This window comes from Zalophus californianus, chromosome 14 (genome assembly GCF_009762305.2).
Source record: "Zalophus californianus isolate mZalCal1 chromosome 14, mZalCal1.pri.v2, whole genome shotgun sequence".
In the NCBI taxonomy this organism is placed as follows: Eukaryota; Metazoa; Chordata; class Mammalia; order Carnivora; family Otariidae; genus Zalophus; species Zalophus californianus.
The window spans coordinates 57,238,586-57,261,635 of record NC_045608.1 but is presented as its reverse complement, the minus strand read 5'-3'; the positions used below and the strand labels follow the sequence as shown (position 1 = coordinate 57,261,635).

General features: G+C 43.4%; 1 protein-coding gene across 2 annotated transcripts in view; it reads right to left on the bottom strand.

Annotated features, from left to right (window-relative positions):
• Window positions 1-3,354: 3,354 nt before the first annotated feature.
• The window catches only part of MOCOS (molybdenum cofactor sulfurase), a 57,984-nt gene continuing 38,288 nt past the window's right edge, over window positions 3,355-23,050 (bottom strand). The window contains exons 12-15 of one of the 2 annotated variants that reach the window (XM_027577116.1): window positions 21,643-21,748; window positions 18,657-18,795; window positions 14,107-14,211; window positions 3,355-3,580 (exon numbers count right to left, since the gene is read on the bottom strand). In XM_027577116.1, coding sequence (XP_027432917.1) covers window positions 3,527-3,580; window positions 14,107-14,211; window positions 18,657-18,795; window positions 21,643-21,748 — 404 coding nt within the window. In that variant the 3' untranslated portion in view covers window positions 3,355-3,526. Of the gene's footprint in view, window positions 3,581-11,426; window positions 11,980-14,106; window positions 14,212-18,656; window positions 18,796-21,642; window positions 21,749-23,050 lie in introns of those variants that run through there. The other variant, XM_027577115.2, reaches the window with a different exon arrangement.

Genomic DNA, 23,050 nt, shown 5'->3' with positions numbered 1-23,050 from the left:
ACAGTTACAGTTAATGTTAATTTATTCCTATGTTCCCACTAAACAAAAAGCTCCTCTAAGGCAATGACCATACTGTATTCAACTGTATGACCCCCCCCGACCCCTGCCAGGGCCTGGCAGAGAGCCTAGCACAGAAAAGACACACAATAGATGTCTGATGAATGAGTGAACCTCAGAGTCATCTTTGACTCCTCTATCTTGCAATTGGTCACTATGACCTGTCACTGAATCAGTCTCTAAAATATTTCTCAACTCTTTCCTCCTGTCCAGCTCTCATTGCCTTTGCTAGTCTTCTAGCGGGTCTCCCTTCCTCAGGTGGGAATCCCGAATTTGATCTTCTACTGGCTTCCCCAGAACCAGTGATCATCCTAAGATGTGCATTTAAGGTGTCATACCTTAGAGTAAAATCCTTACATGCCAACCCCCTTACCATGACTCACAAAAACCTCTAAAATCTTCCCCAGTCTACCACACTGGGCTCATCTCTGGTTATTCCCTGCTTGGTACCGTTTCAAGGCACACTGAATTTATTACCTTTTCCCAAACATGCTGGGATTTTGCATGATGAGCTTCTCGACCTAGAACACTCTACCCTATCGAGTTGGCCAGCTGAACCCACTTATCCTTCACCACTCATTTCTAAGGTCAACTCTTGTAGAAAGGCATCTCCAGCTCCACCCCAAAAGAAGATTGTCTCTCCTTCCTCTGTGGTCTTAGACTACTTTCTACATGTCCCGATTCTAGCACTTTTCATACATGCTTACCTGTATTTTACCTATGCACTACTAAACTATAAGATTTCCAGGATCGGAATTCACCTTACTCAGTTTTAGTCTTGAAACTTCAAATAGCAACTGGCACTAAAGTAAAACCTTTAAAATTTTTAATTTTATAAGTTACCCTTAATTCTTTTAAGGATTTTTGCCCCAACCATTCCCTTGAGACTGCTTTTAGCAATAATATTTTTCTCTTGATTAATAGTCCGTGTTTTTTCTCAACTTATTTTTTGAAATCATTCTTTTATAGTAATATAATGCTTTCTTTTAATTTAAAAGGTCAAGAGTAATAAGTTATAACAGAAAAAATCCGCTCCTATTTTACAACCCCCATTCCCATCCCACCCCACTTCTCAGAGGCAACCATTTCTTTTTTGTTTTAGAGGCACCCATTTCTAAACAATGTAAATACACTGATATACTTTGAACTATGAATTTTAGATAATACATTGGCTTTCTTTTGTGCTAAATGAGGATTTTTGCTTCATTGCAGACTATTTCCCTTTCTTCATCTTCCCAATATAGTTTTATCACAATTTTAATTAAATTCCTATTCCGTGATTTTTTAAAATGTAAGATTATGTTAATATTGTTTACTTTTGTGCCAAGTAGTGCACATGTTTACATGACCTTTCTTGTACAACTTTTTGTCTTTCTGAAGCTAATATTTGCTTCAATTTTTTTTCACTTGCTTATTTTTTTTCTTGAACAGCTGGTTAGGTCTTCTCATATCCTGTAACAGCCCTGCAAATGCCTCTTTCCATACGGCCAAATAATTTCTCAGTGCTGTGTTTTCTCTTAAGATATCCTTTTCAGAGATATTCCTCTGGGTGTCCTTGATGCTCTTGCTCTCATTTGGAATGTGGCTCTCTCAGCCCTATCTTCCTGGAGAGTTCCTTGGCTTCTCTCACTTGTCTTATTCTTTCTTGACTTATATTCTCATTTTTGTCAATACATACCCTAGTGGTTTCCTGAAAGGATAAGTTTTTGAACACTTTTATGTCTGAAAGTATCTTCATTCTCTAGCCTCACCCTTGTCTCAGTGTCATCGTTTTGCTGGCAAGAATGGCCACAGTAAATTCTTCCTCCTCCTTTTATTCCTACCATTTTGCAATCGGACTTTTCCACTTCTTCCATAAAAGGTGGGACTATTTCCCCCACTCCTTGAATGGGGATGGCTTTGTGACTTGCTTTGACAAATATAATATGTTGTAAGTGGCTTGTGTGACTTCTAAAATGAGGCACCAATTTACCGCTTCTGCTCTCACCCTCTTGGAATGTTGACCTGAGACTACCACGTGAAGAAGCCAGGTCTAGCCTCAGAAAAGTCGTAAGAAAACTACTACTGAAGACTGGGAATATGGTTAGCAATGTTATGTAGCAGTAAAACAATTGGCAGAACATTTACCCAACTGCCTACAGTAATTTGGGAGATAAAAAATGTATCTAATGAACTAGGAGTCTTAGCTAAGGAGAGCTCTAGACATCATGTCAAAAGTGTCTGTTAGGTGCTTCTAACTGTATGTTATAAGATATTCTGTTTGCAAGCAGAATTTAGAGAAAATAGAGAGGGCCTAAGACTTGCTGGGTTGTAAAATAAAATAATCTCTCACCCCCAGGGTACCCACCTAGTAACTGACTTTGGTAAAGATCAATTTTAAAATGTGGCTGTAAGACCCTTGGTTAAGATCTCAGAGAGATTTAAGGCAGTGCCTAGTAGATACTCTCATTTAAGCAAGGGGGCTTCTAAGAATCCTAAGGGTGTTATTCCATAGCAGCCTGATAGACCCAAATGAGAAAGAATTATGGATATAGCGTTTGGAACACAGAGTAAACCCTAATAAGATTCATAGAAAATCCACAAAGTGTTTAAGATAGCCATGTTGATGAAATCACAGCAAATCTGGACTAAAAGGGCAATAAATTATTCAAAACAAAAAGAAAGCTCTGTGGAACTTCAACCTGCAGTGGGTAAGAAACAGGCTAAGAAAACTATTCAGCTCTAAACATGGGGCTATTGTGTTTTGTTTGTTGGGTTTTTGTTTTGTTTGGGAAAGTAAGGATCTACCAGAAGGTGGAGCTAAGAACCTTGGAGTACAGCGAACTTGGGAACTATCTCAGGGAGCAGAACTGGGCCCTACTCCCTAGAGCAAGAGGAACTGGCAGCATGCCCCTGTCTGGAGTTCAGAATTGCCATGGGTCTGTGACAGCTGTGTGTGTTTCTTTTTGAATGAGAGTGGCTATTCTGTCCCTGTCTCACTGTTGTCGATTAAGTGTTTAAGGGACAGAAAACTTGTCCTTTTAGGTCACAGGTCTCTGGATCAGAGACGTGGTATCTGAGGAGCTACCCATGCCTCATCTGCATGCCTATTCAAATAGCAGTTTCCTCCTCACCTTTCCAGCCACTGCCCCGGCCCAGTTCCCAAAACCAATACCACACATTTTTGGGGTTTCATTATGATAGCACTTCACTCCTTGGTACCGATTTCTCTTTTATTTAGTCTTTGTTTCATAACAAACCACCCCCAAAAACTAGTAGCTTAAAACAATAACTATTTTATTTGTTCTCAATCGCAATTTGGGCTGGGCTCAGCTGGCGTCACTCACGCAGTTGCACTCATCTGGAAGCTTGACTGGGGCTGGTTGGACTAAAAGAGCCTCTGTCTGAATCTGATAATATGTGCTGGCCATCAGCTGGTTGGTCTAGGGGACTTCAGACGAGATGGTTCTTCTCTCTTCCATGTAGCTTCTCATCCAGTAAAGTAGACCTGGCTTCTTCCCACTGGCCGTGATAGCATAGCATTCTAAGAGTTCAAGAGAAAAAGCCACAGGGTCTCTTGAGCCTTATACTTGGAGTTTATGCTGTGTCACTTATGAACACCAACATATAAGAAAGTGTTGTGGTTAACTTTGCAACAATCTGACACACATGATATATAATTCTAGATTGAAAATGATTTTCACTCAGAATTTTGAGGCATTGCTTCATTGTTGTCATTGAGAAAATGATCAATTTAGTATACGTAACCTTTTCTTTTCCTTCTCTCTGGGAGATTTGGAACCTTCTCACTATTTCCAATACACTGAAATTTCATAATGAGGCACCCCGGTATGAGTTCATTATATTGACATTCCCTTGGTATTTTCCACCTAGAAATGCTGTTTTTTGTTTTGTAAGAATGTTCTTGTTTCATGTTTTTGATCACTTTTTCTCCACAGTTTTCTCTGTTTGCTCTGTCTGGAACTCCTATTATTTGGATGTTGGACCACCAAATGGATCCTCTAATTTTCTCAACTTTTCCACCCTGTTAATCTCTGATTATGTTGCACCCTGTTAATCTCTGATTATTTTATTCCACATTTTGAGTGATTTCCTCAACTATATGTTCCTTCTCTTTCACTGAACTTTTAATTACAGCATTCATGTTTTTAATTTTCAGGAAATCTTTCTTGTTCTCTAATTTTCCTTTTTACAAGTATCTTATTCTTATCTCCAGGATTTCCCTGATACTATTCATTACATTTTCTTTAAAGTTTTAATGTCATTGCACTGTTCATATGTTCTTTGAGGTTTTTTTTTTTTCTCTCTTCTTACTTTCAGTCTTTTTCTTTTATAACAGAGATCGTGCTCAAATTCTTGTGATCCTCAGTTGCTCATTCATATTAAAAACTAGGTATAGAAAAGACACTTTGCCTGGTGGGCTTCACTATAGACAAAGCTGGTAGGCAAATGGCTTTTTCCTTGAGTATCTTTGGGCCTCCTCTGGGGTAGTTAACTGTAACCAGAAAAGTTCTTACCAGTACTTCCCTTAGCCCAGAGCAAGAGGGGCCCCTGCCTTAGGCTCCATGCTTTAGAGGGCCTCACTCTGCCTACCCCTCCCTAAAGGGCAAGAAGCCCATAGCACCAAGAGTCCATGCCCACCCGGCTCTTCTTTCTCTAGATTGTTCTCAGAATCCCCTGCCCAAATGACCCTGAACATATTTCCAAGGCCTGTGTGTGCTTTTTCCTTCAAGGCGCCCAAAGGCCTGAGAAGAGGTTAAGGAGTGTGGCTGTTTAGAGTGGAGCATAGGCAGAGTTTAGCTGCACGGGATCAGGTGTCCACACATCTGGGGTTCGTGGCTGAGAAGAAAAAGAGTATAGGCTATGGCTGGCAACCAGGGGCTGGGCCAGCTCTCCTCACATCCTCCTATTCCTGTGCAGAGTGCCAAGGAGTCAGAATACTAAATTCCGGGGCACCTGGGTGGCTTAGTTGGTTAGGCATCTATCTCTTGATTTTGGCTCAGGTCATGATCCCAGGGTCCTGGGATCGAGCCCCGCATTGGGCTCCCTGCTCAGCAGGAGTCTGCTTCTCCCTCTCCCACTCCCCTTGTTTGTGTTCCCTCTCTCCCTGTCAAAAAATAAATAAATAAATAAGAAGAAGAAGAATACTAAATTCACATCTGTCCTTCTCAGTTGTTATAAAGGTGTATTTGTTAGAGCTGGTAGAACATATTTTACTTAACATTTTGTCTGACTTATGAATTAAATATTTAGACATATGGCCTACGGACCCCCATTCGAACTTCGCCCAAGGCCCTATATATGTTGCAAATGGACCTGCATCTTTCTGCCTCCTCACCTCACTTTCTGGGGTGAGTTGAGGAAAGGGTGGTGTCATTTTTTCACTCTGCAGAGTGTCCCTTACTCTCCCCACTTCCCATTTCTGGACACACTGCTACTTTCTCTAAACCCTGAAGCCCCTCTGGCTCATTTTCTCAAACGATTCCTGCTGCCTCCTTGGAACTAACAAGTTGCCATAAGCACAAGGGGCTACACCAAAGAAGAAATGGAGTATATTTTTCATCTGATACACCTGGGAGCCTAAGACTCGGGAAGCTGCAAAAGTGGGCCAGCCTGCTATTGAAACACTACAGTTATAAATTGGTACATTTTTACCAGAAAATGTTATGACTATACCCAGCAATATCTTCATAGCTATTGTCCTGGAATCCCACTCAGGTTCCTAGAGAATAATTTAGCAGAAGCAAAAAATAAATAAATAAGAAAATACATAAATGGCCATGTTTAAAAGCAGAGTATATTGCAGTCTTGCTTATAAAATTAAAAACTGGAAACATATCTTTCAATAGGGGTATATTTTAATTACTTATAATACATAAATGCAACTACACATCCATTTAACATTACAAAGACCATTTTGAAGTACGCCAAATATTCAGAGTAAAACACAGAATGCAAAAACTGTGCATTTACTTCAGCCCCTGGGAAGCAATTGTGTAGGGGTAAAAGGGTCCTGAGTGTCCAATTTCCAATCCTTCTCCATAAACTGACTTCATCCTTTCTGCTTAAAAAGTTTGAATTAGTTATCTAGTTAGCTTTAAAAAGCCACAACAAACAAACAAACAAAAACCAAAAACCTCTATTTTACCAGACTGTGGATAAACATGACATAGTATTTCCTTGTCCCTCGGTAGGAGATGACAGTAAAACTTTGTGATTATTACGCATGTGTCTTAGTCCATTCAGGCTGCTATAACAAAATATCCCAGACCAGGTGGCAGATAAACAACAGAAGTTTATTTCTTATAGTTCTGGAGGCTCGAAGTCAAAGATCAAGGTCCTGGCAGATTTGGTGTCTGGTGAGATCTTACTCCCTGGTTCATAATGGCCAAGTTCTCACTGTGTCCTCACCTGGCAGAAGGGGGGAGGAAGCTCTCTGACATCTCTTTTATAAGGGCACTAGGTCTGTTCATGAGGGCCCTGCTCTCATGCCTCCAAAAGGCCTCCCTTCCTAATGCCATCACATTGTGGGGCAAGCATCAACACATGAATTTTGGGGGAGACAAAAACATTCAGTCTATAGCAATAAACTTCCGGCAACAGTGAGCTCGGACCCCCATGTGGGAAGGAAATCCCAGGTCCTGGTCCCAACCGGAGCAGGCAGTGTCCAGGGCGAGTCACTATCTCAGAGTGATGATGACACAATTAGGTTCCAGCCACAGGTGGGAGAGAAAAAAACCAGGACAGGTCTTCACGTGGCTGTTTATTTTAGAAAGTGAATAAGAGGTGGTTTATTCTGTAAACTGCAAAAAACAGGAACAATGTAGCCCTTGAGAGTTTGAGTGGTGCTCAGTTGCACAGGGAAAGGAGAGCTGCAAGCCAACCAGGCAAAGGAGGATTGCTAGCAAAAGTCACAAAGCCTAAGCCTCTCACTTGCACAGCTGCCTTCCAAAGCCTTTTCCTTTCACATGCAAGTTAACGTCCCTTTTTGTACCTACATTCTTTTCTTAAAGATGATTTTTAAGTTGTGCAAGCTTCACGCACACAAAACCTAGATCTGCTGTCGAGCTCAGTTTCTATAAATTAAAACTTGAGAGAGGGAGAAAGCCAGACAGGCAGGCAGGTAGACAAAGACGGAGACAGAGATCTACTTGACAAAACAGCCAACCTCTTCTCAGGCCTTGGGGTGCCTCTAAGGAAAAAGCACACACAGGCCTTGGAAATATGTTCAGGGTCATTTGGGCAGGGGATTCTGTGATCCCAGGTGCCTGGAGAACAATCTAGAGAAAGAAGAATTTAGTATTATTTTTTTTTTTTGACAGGGTTTAGAGAAAGTAGCAGTGTGTCCAGCAATGGGAAGTGGGGAGAGTCAAAGTATTCAAAAGCATACTTTTTTTGAAAAATCCTAAGAAAATAGGAGACTCCAAAAGAATGGTTGATACCATGCCAGTGGCAAATTCATGTGACCCAGATGCCTGGGGGGCTCAGCAGTTAAGCCTCTGACTCTTGGTTTTGGCTCAGGTCATGATCTCAGGGTCATGGGATTGAGCCCCGTAGGGCTCCATGCTCAGCGCAAGGGTCTGCTTGAGATTCTTTCCCCCTTCCTATGCTCCTCCCCCAAGCCTCCCCCTCTTGTGTGTGCTCCCTCTCCAAAATAAATTTTAAAATAAAATCTTTTTTAAAAAAATTAATATGGCCAAGAAATAATTCAGGAACAAACTTTTAAAGGATTCCAACATCAATAATGAAAAGTTTCTCGGAGCTCCCAGTAAGGAAGCCAGGCCGAGAGAAGCGCACTAACGTTTGCCCTCCTTTGGGACTTGCCCACCCAATCTGAACTAGTTTTCAGCTTTCTTTAAATAACAAAATCTGCAATTACAAATGTTGCCACTAGGTGGTAGACGTGGCTTACTTGGCATAATTATTTTGAGGCATTGTGCTAAACACAAATGTTTCGTTTAATTCTCAGTTCTCTGAAGTAAGTTTTGTGCTGTTCCTCACGTTTCAGATGAGGCTTAGATCTGTTCAATAGCTTGCTCATATAGAATGAGGTTTGCTATGACTTTAATTTGGGGGTTTACAAGGTGAGATACATAGAAGTTAATTTTGTCAGCACAAAACTGGTGAATTGGAAAAAGACAGGCTACAAAGTGCCTGCCAGCTTTCTTTCTGCTTCCCATTGTGCCCTGAACTCCCCCTGCAGCAAGAAGAGCCTTGGCCTTTCTCGGAGATGTCAGGCACTCAGACCTCTGCCTGCCTGCTGAAGGTTTTATCCACTGCCAGGCTCCCCAGCAGGCCCCTTGCTCAGAACACTCGAGGGCCCACTAGCATTCAGTTCTAGCGGTGGGTCTCTGTGTGCACTGGGTCCCCGCAGCCTGTGTTCCCCTTGGCCACTCCTGCCTCCCCCCCTGGATAAAGGACAGCTGAAAAAGATGGCGCACCCTTGGTCCCAGCGGCTTCTTCTGGTCAGGGCAGGGTCACTCTAGAGAGCAAATGACACTCACTGGAGCCAACCTTGCAGAGCTTGACTTCTCTCGCTGCAGCTGGAAGTTTGGGGCATGCTCCAAAATGGTCTTTTCACCTCTTCCCTTGCCAAAGGCCCTGGAGGCCAGAGATATTTGTGAGTGGGAGTGGACATGGCTTTCTGTCACAGAGGAGATGGCCCTGTTCTGACCAGGTTTGCAGAGCATTCTCTTCCACCCTGCCCCCTCGCCAGGCCAGTCCCCCGACTCCCAGATGTGCTCCTGACTCTTGGACCTCCATCAAAGCACCATGTCTGCTGATCCTCTGATATGAACTGCCGAGCTCACTGAGTATAGAACTGTGGCTTTTCCTTTGCTCACGATCACCATCCAGAGCAAGGGGAGGTACACAGTGGCCACCACAGATCAGGAGTGGTACTTTTTTTTTTAATAATGTTTTTACTTGTATCAAATGCAAAGCAATTTGTTTAACATACAATATGGCTTTCCTAGGTTTACACCCCCAAGAAGCTAGAAAAGAGCCAAAAAGCCCAAAGTTAGCAGAAGGAAGGAAATAAAACTAGAACAGAAATAAAGGAAAGAGAAATTAGAGAAACTGGGGCGCCTGAGTGGCTCAGTGGTTAAGCATTTGCCTTCAGCTCAGGACATGATCCTGGGGTCCTAGGATCAAGCCCGAGCCCAGGGTAGTGTTCCCTGCTCAACAGGGAGTCTGCCTCTCCCTCTCCCTCTGCCCTTCACCCTCCGCTCATGCTCTCTCTAGTTCTCTCTCCCTCTCAAATAAAATCTTCAAAAACAAAAAGAAAATAGAGAAACACCAGAAAAAATCAACAAAACTAAGAGTTGGGTTTTTTAAAAGGATAAACAAAATTGACAAACCCTTCGCTAGACTAGGGGAAAAAAAAGAGAACTCATCTAAAATCAGAAGGAAAGAAGAGCCATTACAACTGATGGCACAGAAATAAAAGGGATCATAAAAGACTGCTATGAACAATTACACTCCAACAAAATGGATAGCCATGAAGAAGTGGATAAATTCCTAGAAACATAGACCTTAATGAGTAAATCATGAAGAAATACAAAGTCTGGACAGACCTATAACAAATATAGATATTTAATCAGTCATCAAAAAACTTCCCAACAGAGAAAAGCCCAGGACCAGATGGCTTCACTGGTAAATCCTACAAACATTTAAAAGAAGAATTAAAGCCGATCCTTGGCAAACTGCTCCCAAAAAATGAAGAGGGGGCACTTCCAAACTCATTTTATAGATGCCAGCATTACCCGTACCCAAGATAGACAAAGACACCACAAGAAAACTATAGGACAATATCCCTAATGAATATAGATGGAAAACACCTCAACAAAATACTGGCAAAATGAATCCATTAGCACATTAAAAGGATCATGCACCATGACCAGATGGGATTTATCCCTCGAGTGCAAGCATGGTTCAACATACAAAAATCTGTTAATGTGATATATTAACAGAATAAAGGCTAAAAATCATATGATTATCTAAATAGATGTGTTAAAAGCATTTAACAAAATGTAATACCTTTTTATGATAAAAACTCTCAACAAACTAGGAATAGAAGGAACATATTTCAACATGGTAAAGGCCATGTATGAAAAGCCCACAGCTAAAATCATGCTCAATGATGAAAAACTGAAAAATTTTCCTCCAAGTTCAGGAGCAAAGCAAGAATGCCCACTCTTGCCACTTCTATTCAACACAGTCCTAGAAGGCCTAGCCAGACCAGTTAGGCAATAAATAGATATAAAAGACACCCAAATTGGAAAGGCAGAAGTAAAATAATCCCTGTTTAGAGATGACATGAAATTATGTACAGAAAACCCTAAAGATTCCATTAAGAATCTGTTAGAATAAGTGAATCTAGTAAAGTTGCAGGATACAAAGTCCACATATAAAAATCAGCTGCATTTCTATACACTAAAAATAAATTATCTGAAAAGGAAGTAAGGAAAACAATTCCACTTACAATAGCACCAAAAAAGAATAAAATACTTGGCGGGGGGGGGGGTGCCTGGGTGGCTCAGTCAGTTAAGCATCTGCCACTCAGGTCATGATCTCACCCTTGTAGAGTTCCCTGCTCAGCAGGGAGTCTGCTTCTCCCTCTCTCCCTCCCCTCTGCTCATGCACTCTCTCTCTTAAATAAATAAATAAAATCCTTGAAGAGGAAGAGGAAGAGGAAAAAGAAGAAGAGCAGCACCTAGAGATTCTTCCTAAAGACAAAATAACAGTGTGGGAAAATGGCAAAATAGAGGTTCAGCATTCCCACAGAACCTCATTAAAGGTCTCACAGAATTACTTCCAGTTATGGAAAGAGCTAAGTCACTGGGATAAAAGGTACAGCATAGGGAATAGAGTCAATGACATTGTAATAGCATTGTGCTGTGACAGATGGGAGCTGCACGTGAGCACAGCATAACATACAGAGGTGTTGAGTCACTATATTTACACCTGAAACTAACACTATGTGTCAGCTACACTTAAATTAAAAAAAAGAAAAGTAGTGATAGAAAAAGCCACCCGCCTGGGTGGCTCAGTCTGTTAAGCAACTAACTTCAGCTCAGGTCATGATCTCGGGATCCTGAGGTGGAGCCCCCTGTCCAGCAGGGAGTCTGCTTCTCCCTCTGCCTCTCCCCTGGCTCATTCTCTCTCTCTTGCAAATAAATAAATAAAAATCAAGAAAAAGAAAGAAAAGAAAGAAAGAAAGAAAGAAAGAAAGAAAGAAAGAAAGAAAGAAAGAAAGAAAGAAAGAAAGAGAAAGAAAGAAAGGAAGGAAGGAAGGAAGGAAGGAAGGAAGGAAGGAAGGAAGGAAGGAAGGAAGGAAGGAAGGAAGAAAAAGAAAGAAAAAGAAAGAAAGAGAAAGAAAGAAAGAAAGAAAGAAAGAAAGAAAGAAAGAAAGAAAGAAAGAAAGAAAGAAAGAAAAGAAAGAAAAGAAAGAAAAGAAAGAAAAGACAGACAAACCCTCATCGAATTAAAGTTATCCTGCTCCGAACACCTAGGGGAACGCTGCTGGGCACGTCACAGCTTTTGAGCTGCATTTGCCTCATGGAAACGCAGAGGCCTCAGAACCGGCCCCCTGAGCTCAGCAGCGCATGCGCGGAGACCAGGCGTTAGAGGAAGCCAACAAGAGTTCCCTCTACCTCCGAGAAAACTCTCCTTGTTCAAAAGATGGAATTCTACTGAGCCATGTGACAATCTGAATAAAAGCAGACAGAGTTGTAAAAGAGGAATTCTAGTTTATGCTGAAAAAACATTTTAGGAGGTAACATCCTGATGTTAGTCAGAAGCAGGTAAATCATGGCGCTCTGCATTTTCTTTCAACACAGGGAGCACCTGAGATCCTACAGACAGGAAACGTGGGGAAGATAAGTCCAGAGACATATGCATCAGGTACACTCCAAAGTTCACCTGTGAACAAGACAGCAGCAACAAGCTAGATTATTTTAGCAGTTGACATAATTTTGTAAATAATAATGTTCAACTAAAATCAAGTCAAATCTTTAAAGACACATCCTAGAATGTAGTAGGAAACGGGAATCCCACTTTCAGACACCAAAGATTTTCATTTAAAATGTCCCTTCCCAGGGTGCCTGGGTGGCTCAGTCGCTTAAGCATCTGCCTTCAGCTCAGGTCATGATCCCAGGGTCCTGGGATCGAGCGCCCCCCATCGGGCTCCCTGCTCCGCGGGGAGCCTGCCCCTCCTTCTCCCACTCCCCCTGCTTGTGCTCTCCCTCTCTGTGTCAAATAAACAAATAAAATCTTTAAAAATAATAATAAAATAAAATGTCCTTTCTCAGGGTGCCTGGGTGGCTCAGTCGGTTAAACGTCCAACCCTTGATCTCAGCTCAGGTCATGATGGTGAGATCAAGCACTGTGCAGGGCTCCACGCTGAGTGTGCACCCTGCTTGGGATTCTCTCTCTCCCTCTCCTTCTGTTCCTCCCAATATCCTCACCACCACCACTTTCACAGGCACCCGCACACATGCTCTCTCTCTCTTAAAAATAAACAAATACACAAACACACACACACATATTATCCTTTCCCGACAGTCTCCCCACACCTGTTAATGGCTGGACCCATTCTTTTTTCTCCTTCCTGTGTACCCTGAGCTTCTGGTAGTAGGGCCTGCATCCTGCTCTCTGCTTCTGACCACAGCCAGGCCAATTTCTGCTCTGTCCTCTGATGTAAAAACTATTTTGCGAAAATAACAGCAAAATCCTGCATTTTCTTTGATGTGATTTTTTTTTTTAATGTGGTGTAGGTTATGTTCTCCAAGCTCTCTAGAATAAAGATGGAAGTTCCAAAATAGAGTTGTGTGAGTCTACTCAAAGTTTGCTATCAATGCAAGTGAGCCAATAAGAACCCTTTGGAGCATGCGATGTGCTCCCAGACCTGGCCACTGCTGTGATAACATCAGTGGACACCCCCATATTCCAGGCCCCACGCCAGGGGCTGAGGCCAAATTAATTTCTGAAGATCTGTGCACTTGTGGGTGAAGGGTACACAGGAACTCTCTGTACTCTCTTTGCAATTTATCTGTAAATCTAAAATTATTCCAAAAATTATTTTAGAAAAAAAGATGTGTGCACATGAGAACTACAGTGATTCTAAGAAGTACTATTTCCTTGCATGCCCCATAGTATTTGTGCCCACCCATCCCCTCCCTGGGCACCCTGCATGGTACAGGCTCAAGGTCCCCACACCCCCAGGTGACATGGCCTGCCTCCGTGGAGCAGACAGACATGTTGGTCAAACACTCACGTGCAGACCATATCCAACCCGTATCTGTAGGGAGACTGTGGCAATTCCATACTGTGAAACAAACCCCGGTTTTGGAGAGACACAGAAAACAATGCAGAACACTTTACCATGAGTTAGCCTTCTAATTTATTACTGGGGAGAGATTAGATATTTACGTTATTTCAGTTAATGTTCAAGAAATGCTCCACGCAGCCTGACTGCTTACCTGGCTTCCTAGAATTCTTGGCAAAAAACAAAACAAAAAAAAAAACAGAAAGTACTAGCCTGGACATAGATCTTCCTAAAGCATCAGTCTGTTAGAAGTTCAGTTTCCATCATCTGGCATCCACGAAAAGATCTGGTCATATGAACCCTCAAGAAGATGACTTACAAGCTTCTGAGAGTGAAATTTACTGAACCTGTCTATGCAGCTACTCTACTCACCAGGGGACATTTTACTCTCATGAGACATCCATGGTGAAGAAAATAATGTTCAAGACAATAAATTTACTTTGCTTATTTACTCCTTTCTTATTTTTACCCCATATCTCTTCACTGAAATTTGAGAGTACCAAAAATACACATAATAAGACCCCCAAAAGTAAGGAAATGGAGGGAAAGGAAAAATAAGATGGCTCTGTGGATGAAGTCGGAACCTTAATGGTAGCCCCTCAGCCGTAGAATGTCTCCCTACTTCTAAAACGTACTCAGTGCTATTACTCAGAACTACAGTTCTGGTGTGGATAATAAGCCAGGATCTTACAAGAGGTGTCATAGTTTGTAATCATTCTTACCTTTCTCTCACGACTCTCAGAAAGCTTTTGGAAAACATTTTGGTTTCGCTGCCCAGTTTGCTGATCAATGCAAATCATCTGGCATCTGTGACAAGGCCCTGAAACCTGGCAGGTGAGAAAGGAAAAGACAGCATTGTCATGAACGTGACCGGACCCTCCTGCTGGGCAGGGAGGAAGCTGGGTCCGGGAGGATTGGTTGTAAGAGGCGGTCTCCAGCCCCACTAACACGGGAGCTCAGTACTCTAACTTCAAGGAGCCAGAACGTGGCACCTCCTCACACAGTCCTGGGGAATCATCCATATTTGCTCATCAGCTGAAAGACTGCTGCTTCAGGGCTTCGTGAGAAAAAAAAGAGTGGTTGTGGATCTTGGATGATTATCTCGGGTTTCTTCCTGGATCCTCCCAGGAAGAAAAGAACTAACTGATTGGAGGGTAAACTGGGAGAAAATAAACACCCATGGCCCCCGCACTAAGTCATTATCGGTAAGAACCTTACTGTGTCCATGTCCTTAGACCCAGAAATTTCACTACTAGGAATTTCACCTGAGAAAAGAACCACAACTGGGGCACCTGGGTGGTGCAGTGAGTTAAGCATCTGACTCTTGGTTTCAGCTCAGGTCGTGATCTCAGGGTTATGAGATCAAGCCCCATGTGGGGCTCCATGCTCAGCTCCGAATCTGCTTGAAACTGTCTCTCTCTCCCTCTGCTCCTCCTGTTCATGCATGTGCTCTCTCTCAAATAAATAAATAAATTTTTTAAGATTTTATTTATTTATTTGAGAGTGAGAGAGAGCGAGAGAGAGCATAAGGAGAGTGAGAGGCAGATGGAGACGGAGAAGCAGACTTCCCTGCCAAGCAGGGAGCCCGATGTCGGGCTCGATCCCAGGACCCTGGGACCATGACCCAAGCCAAATGCAGACACTTAACCGACTGAGCTACTAAGGTGCCCCTAAATAAATCTGGAAAGGAGAGGAGAGAGAGGAGAGGAGAGGAGAGGAGAGGAGAGGAGAGGAGAGGAGAGGAGAGGAGAGGGGAGGGGAGGGGAGGGGAGGGGAGGGGAGGGGAGGGGAGGGGAGGGGAGGGGAGGGGAGGGGAGGGGAGGGGAGGGGAGGGGAGGGGAGGGGAGAGGAGAGGAGAGGAGAGGAGAGGAGAGGAGAGGAGAGGAACCACAAGTACAAACACAGATTCATGTACAAGGATCTTTCTCACATTATTTGTAGTGGGGGAAATCTGGGACTATCATAAACATCAAACAGTAGAGAAGAATGGCCACACTTCATGTATATATCATACAGGTATTAAAATTAATCTATAAAGGGCTTTAAATAAAAGGGGTAATATTTATGTTTATAATTGAAATAAGCAGGAAACAAAATTACATGTGTATTCTTATATATGTATATATGCATACCCAGCATCTTAAGAGGGGTCATACCATATGGTAGAACTTCTATTCTGGTTGGTCTGCCATGAGCGTGAATTGCTTTATAGTGAGAAAATCTCCCATAAATGTTAACACAAAAAAAGGAAGTATGCTCTCAGCAGTGACAAGATGCTTCTTTTTTTGCACATATAAAAAGGGCACAGGAGCTCCTCTGCTCACTCATGGGCAAACACAAAGTATGCACTGAAGCCAGGAACAACTAAATGTGGATGTGTCTTGACCTGTTCGTATCACTGTCCTTCTGGCTGGCGGCCACTAAAGGGGAAATATAACCTCACTGTGGTACCAAAGTCAAGTTGTGTAGGCCCTCCAGACGCGGCTGGAGGGTGCTGTACGGGGCTCTGCTCAGCACTGGCCTCGATCCCGGGCAGACCTACCACCTCTCGAAGCCTCATTTCATCATCCAGCCCCTTAGCTTGATTCAGTGAGGATTCCAGATACTATTTCTAGGATGCAAAGCCCAGACCTGGCACTGAGTCATGCTCAAAAGTGGAAGCTATCATGATTATACACGAGAATCCCCCAGATGGAACAAGACTTCCACAAGATCAGAACATTAAGGATCAAGTACAGAACATTCTACCTTCTCTGCCTAGAACATTGTGATTCCCAGGCTGGGCTCCCTCTGAGTCTGCAGGGCCATGACCCTCAGAAGAGATGTCCTACAGAAGGGATGTCCCACCGGCCCCAGACCCAGGGGCCCCAGCTGCCATCCAACAGATAACACTTCAAGTAAAAATCCTGTCATTTTGGTGAAAAGACTCTCTTAAAACAGTTTCTCAAGCTGGCAGAAAGAAAGATATTTTCCAGGCACTTTTTTCAAACACCAAGACAAAGAAATCAATTTTCTTAAAACATTGTCATTTTTAAGCTTTTTTTCTAGTACTCTTATTCATTGGGATTTTTAAAAATTGTTTACAAGCATACATGCTCTTTAAAAAATAACTCAAGCAATACAGAAGCTTTAAGAATTAAAAGAGGGGTGCCTGGGTGGCTCAGGTCATGATCTCAGGGTCCTGGGATCAAGCCCCGCATCGTGTTCCTTGCTCAGTGGGGAGCCTGCTTTTCCCTCTCCCTCTGCTGCTCCCCCTGCTTGTGCTCTCTCTTTCAAATAAAATAAAATCTTAAAACGAAAAAAGAATTAAGAGAGAAAGCGCTCAGCAGGTGCCTCTCTCTCTGTCTTCAGAGGCAAGGGGGGCTAAGAAGCTGTAGGTGGCTCGGGACTGAAGCTCTCAGCAGGACACGATGAGCCGTGCACCTGTGCAGCACACTCCCTGGGTTCTCAGAGGCCACTGTGCTTCCTCCCTGTGGGCATTACTCCACAATACATATTGGACGCCCTTCCATGTCTGTACTCAGAGACCACGCCATCCTTGGGCTTTGCAATGTTCACAATGGCCTGGCATTCCTGGGGGCTGATGTTCTTCCCTGTTCTACAAAGCCATGTAAACAGTTTCTAATTCTTTGCTGTTATCAATGATTTTGTAATAAAGGTCTTAATCCACATAACCCTCTTTGCCATTTAACATTTCTTAGCGACGATCTCTGTAAATGAGATTCTAAAGGCAACAGGTATCAAAGTTTTTATGACTTGATGATCCCCAGTGAAAAAATCACTTTCCCAAAAGAGATGTGCTAAATCTTTTTGCATTGCAACAGCCTCAGCCTGAGTATTGGCATCAGCAAACGTCTTTTAAGCAGTTCGTTTTTGAAAGGCACAGTACTAACTACAGTTTATACTTTTTAGTGCCTGAACAGGACTACATTGTATGAATATAGCATAATTTATTGAACCAATCTCCCTTTTGTGGATATGTAGGATGTCCTCCAAGTTTTCATATTTATAAAAGCACTATAATAAGTTTTTTAAAAAAGATTTTTATTTACTTGAGAGCACTAGCGGGGGGAGAGGGACAGAGGAAGAAAGAGAAGCAGACCCCCGCTGAGCAGAGAGCCTGACACGGGGCTCGATCCCAGGACCCCGGGACCATGACCTGGGCCGAGGACAGACGCTGAACCAACTGAACCATCCAGGCATCCCAATAAGTCAAGTCTGTAACATAGCTCTGCACGCTTGTATGACTGTATTTTATGGAATAGATTTCTACCAGTGAAAGTATTGGGCCAAAGGGAAGGCATATTTTCACTTTTATTAGTGAATGTTTATTAAGAACAGTGACCTAAAGAAAGCAAAGCATCTCAGAAAAGTTTCTCAAAGACTCTTTCCTGTATTTATGTCCCCGGGTACCAGAAGGGCCACAGTGCTAATGTTGCCAGGACTCATTCTGACTGTGACAATAAGCTAGCTCAAGTTCTTTCACTTTCCTCTTTTCTTCATTTATTTCTCCCTCCTCTCCATTTATCAAACAATATAGATCAATGCCTGTTCGGTATCAGGCAGGATACGTCAGAGCAAGTGTTTTAAAGACATGGCAGGGACAGAGCAACAGGAAATAAGAAGAAGAAGGGGTCAGGAGGCAGAGATGGGGGGGCAGCGGGAAGGCTGGTGCCAGAGAGAGGTCTGTGGGAGCGAATGTCACAGAGAGAAGAGATTTGCTTTCTTCAAGGGGAAGCAGCTGTCAGGATAAGAGGAAGCTTGGGGAGTTAAATGGACAAAAGAAATTTGCCTCTGACGACAAGCTCCTCTACAAGGGCCGGTGAGGCCAGAAGGCAGAGTGAGGGAAGAAGGTGGAGTGGCCATGGGCACTGAGGGACCGCTAGGTGTCTGGGTCCTCCTCCACAAGCACCAGGAAAGTCCAATGGGTTCCAACAGGATAAAGTTCTCACAGACACAGCATTCTAAGGAAACAGAGTTTAAGCCTAAACATAATGATGAGGCGGAGGCGCACTAAGCCCGCGAGCCCTGGCACAGGGCACGTTCTCTCTGCCCCATGGGAAACGGACTGCTGCCACCCTCATAGCGAATAAGCGATTGGTCCTTCCAAAGGGAGGCCCAGACTGCAGATGTCACAAGCCCTCCCGCTGAGGATTTGCGGGGCAGAGTCAAAGACAGAGAGGGATTCCCGCCTGCCACCCTCCTGGCCTCAAATAGAGGCCAGTTTCCATTTGCAACCCTTGAGGAAGGAACTGAACTTCCCCCAACTCACCTGGAAACGCAAGGAACCAATTGAAACCCCATCCCACTTCTCTTCTTCAAAAGCCCTTGTTCCATTGGTAATAATATTGGCACGGAACCGTGAGATGAGGTCTTTCATTGGGAATAATTCTTCCTTTCCATGCTCATCACTGTTTAAGACATACCAAAAAGGGGGGAAGGGGAGAGGAGTGGATAATTGCACTGTTGTAATTGTTCAACATTTCTAGCACTCAATGCCTGACTTCACCAACTGTCGTCCTCTGGTCAGAGGCCTAGATGATTAGAACAAGCTTCTACCACTAGTGGAAGGCCAGCAGACACCCAGCTGTTAAACAGATCTCAATGGTGTCCCCTGGGAGATAGTCCCACCTCCTAGAAGCGGTGCAAAGGGTGAGCAGATCTTAGCTGAAGAGACGAAGGACTCTGGAAACCAAGTGAACAGTGGTCAAGTGAACCAACTTCTACAAAAATACCAGTTCTACAAGGTGAGTCCAGACGAGGCATTTAAGGAGCAACAACAGGCTTACTTACCAAGGACCTAAAATGTTCCAAGAGCTCATACTCTTTTTAGATATTAGAACATCATAAAGCACCAATGAGTACATATGGGAGGTTTTAGTATTTATTCCCCACAGAGGACAGACTGATGGTTACCAGAGGCGGGGGTCGGAGCAGGCAAAAGGGGTGAAGGGAGTCAAAAGATACAAGCTCCCAGTTATAAAACACATACGTCACGGGGCGCCTGGGTGGCTCAGTTGGTTAAAGAGACTGCCTTCGGCTCAGGTCGTGATCCCGGAGTCCTGGGATCGAGAACCACATCGGGCTCCCGGCTCAGCGGGGAGCCTGCTTCTCCCTCTGACCCTCTCCCCTCTCAAAAGCTCTCATCACAAGAAAAATAATGTTAACTATGTATGGTGACAGGTGTTAACCAAACTTATTGTGGTGATTGCTTCTCAATGTATATAAATATTGAATCATTATACTGGACATCTGAAACTAATATCATATCGTATGTCATTTACATCTCAGCAAAAACAAATTTGCTTCCTAACTCCCATCCTGTTTGCAGTTTTAACTAACATACACCATCTTTAGAATTCTTGTTTACGATTTTTGTTTACTGCCATGAGGCCTTATAAAATGACTCTCTGCACCTCCATCCACCCCCGCGCCCCCAAGGGAAAAAGCACTGAAATAAAGCGTCTGAAAACTTAAACAAAAGAACCCACTGTATGATCCCATTATACAGCGTTCAAGAACAGGTGAAACTATGTATGGTGAACGAAGCCAGGGTAGTGGTGATCGTCGGTAGGGCTGACTAAGAGGGGATATGAGGAAGGTTTCTGGTTTACTAGAAATGTTCTCTACTTGATCTGGGGGGTGGTTACGTGGGCATATACATTTGTAAAAATTCACTGAGCTACGGACTTATGATTTTTGTGCTTTCTTGGGCTTCAACAAGAAAAAATTTTTAAGTTGGAGGGGAGATTCTTAAGTATGACTGGAATTTTCCCTGGAAATAGACGTGTAAGGCTCTGGTGGAGGCTAAGGCTATATCCCCATCCCCTTCCAAGCAGGGAATGGTGTGTGAAAAGCCAGGAGCAAAAAAAAAGCCAGGAGCAGGGAGAACCATGTCTAGCTTTGCCACTATGTGCAACTCCCATGACCGACGAGAATGACGATTTCCTCATCTGAAACGCAAGGGCTGGCACTTCCCAGTCCTAAAATCCTTTGATTCTGGATTACCTTTGAGGTTACAAACCCTTCTTTTGTGCTGTGTAAAAAGAAAAATTTTATGTTCAAAAGCTATCGTGATCAGCATATGCATTATTGAGTCCATCAAATTTGAAAGTAGAACAGAGACAGACCAACCGGAGCCCCCAGCGACCCTCCCGGGCACTAGGCCCAGGCTGGTCCTCGTACCCCTGTCCCATCTCCTCCCTGCTCCTCAGCCCTGCCTTCAACCAGCTGGTAGGAACCATGGTCCCCTACTGGTAGGAACCAGGACTGCAGCAAGCCTGTCTCCACCTCCTAGTTTTGCACACCAAGAATCCCAGACGACCACTGCCCTGCTCTCTCCAGGGCTCTGGGGACCTGAGGAGGAGTGTCACGGTGCCTTGACAGCTCAGTGAACACCCAGGGACCCTGCAGCTGCATCGAACTTATGTACCAAGGAGGGCGAGCTGGGCCATGGCCAGGGAACTCTGTTGCGTGGTTTTGCCAATGACTATAAACAGGAATTACTACAAACAGTCCATCTTTGTCACTTTCATTAAGCTATATTTGTAGATGTTTGTGAGTATGCACACATACTCATACCCAGTACCACATGGCATGTGAGAGTCATAGGATCCCCGGCTCATGGTGACAGGCGCGTGCACCCCCTCCTGGCCTGTGGACTAGGGATGAGTAGCCAGTCCCAGCTCTCATGTAAAAACGGGGTGACTTTTCTTTGCCCTGATGGTCTGATTACCTTGGTACTTCAATTTCCTCTAAAGAACAATGAAGGGGGTTGAGCGAATCCTTTCTAAAGCTGACCTGCTAATATGTCAGGGCCCTTACAAAACACTGGGTGGGAACAGGCAAGCAGCGGTACCAGTTCTGTCTGATGATACAAACAAAAAATATCTGTAGCTACAACTCTAAAAGCTTTCATAACCATTCTTCTTTTCACTCAAAATTGACTGTGCAAGTAGGCAAGGCTCCTAGGGGACAGGGGGTGGTGGGAGGGTGGGCAACAAAACTGGGTCAAGTTCAATTCAATTAAAGCAAATGTTAAAAATAGAATGATTTAAAAATGAGAGTTGGGGTTGCCTAAGCATCATGAAGGCATCAAGAGAGACGTGGGAACTGGACCTCAGGGCTTTGTAACTTCCCAGGGCCTCAGTCTCTCATCTGGACTCCGTGACTCCCCAGTCTACTCCATGGACTCCATGGCTCACTGCCAGAGTCAAGTGGTTATACCTGTCTGCTATTCCCAAGGCAAAGGATCTTACCTGGCATTTAATTGCTGCTGGAGCTCCAAAACACTGGATCTGTTTATCAGCAAATACTGTGCTTCATTCACCAGAGAAAGGAAGGCTGCCGTACCCACAGGCTGATCTAAAAGTGATGGAGTATTTTAAACAATCTAAGTATCCATCAATGGATGAATGGACAAAGAAGATATGACAAACACATATACATATATATATATATATGTATACGTTCAGCCATGAAAAAGAATGAAATATTGGGGCACTTGGGTGGCACAGTTGGTTAAGCGTCTGACTCTTGGTTTCGGCTCAGGTCATGATCTCAGTGTCATGAGACGGAGCCCTGCACCTCTCTGCTAGAGGGTCTCTCCCTCCTCCTCTGCTCCTTCTCCTGCATGCACTCTCTCTCTCTCTCTAAAATGAATGAATAAATAAAATAAATGAAATCTTGCCATTTGTGACAACATCGATGGACTCTGAGGGCATTATGCTAAATGAAATAAGTCAGACAGAGACGCCATATGAGTTCACTTGTATGTGGAATCTGAAACAAACAAAAAACAAGCTCATAGATACAGAGAACAGATTGGTTGTTAGCAGAGGCAGGGAGTGGGGGTGGGCAAGATGGGTGGAGAGAGTCAAAACATACAAGCTTCTAGTTATAAAATAAATACATCATAGGGATACAATGTACACCATGGTGGCTGTAGTTAATAACACCGTACTGCATATTCGAAAGTTGCTAAGAGAGTAAATCTTAAAAGTTCTCATCACAAGAAAAAAATGTGTAACTATATACAGTGACAGATGTTAACCAGACTTATTGTGGTGATTGTTTCTCAATATATACAAATATCAAGTCATTATGTTGTACATCTGAAACTAATATAATATTATACGTCACTTATACTTCAATAAAAAGTTTAAATAAATTTAAAAAGAAGAGTTGCTTTCTCGGAATGCAAATGAATCATGCTTCCATTAGCTTGCATTTTTAAAAAGAAGAGACTATTTCTACAAGGGAAAAATGGTGTCCTGGAACTAATAAAAACATTGTAAGCATGGCCCAAATCTCCCAGACACAGAAAGAAAAAGAGCTCCTAGAATACTCTGTTAATAATCTGGGAAAAAAAAAATAAAATAGTGAAGTGAAATTGGTCCAACAAAAAAAACCTGGAGACAACATTTAGAAGAGAAATGGGAGGGAGGTGGGGATGGGGGACTTCCCCAAAATAGTCAAAAGAGGGGCTTCGGGGTCGTGAGATTGAGCCCCACAGCAGGCTCTCAGCGCGGAGTCAGCTTGAGATTCTCTCTCTCTCCCTCTGCCCCTCCCCCCAACCCAGGCACTCGCTCTCTCTCTCTCTCTCTCAAATAAATAAATAAATCTTAAAAAAAGAAAAAAAGAATACAAGTTTTAGAACTAGTGGAA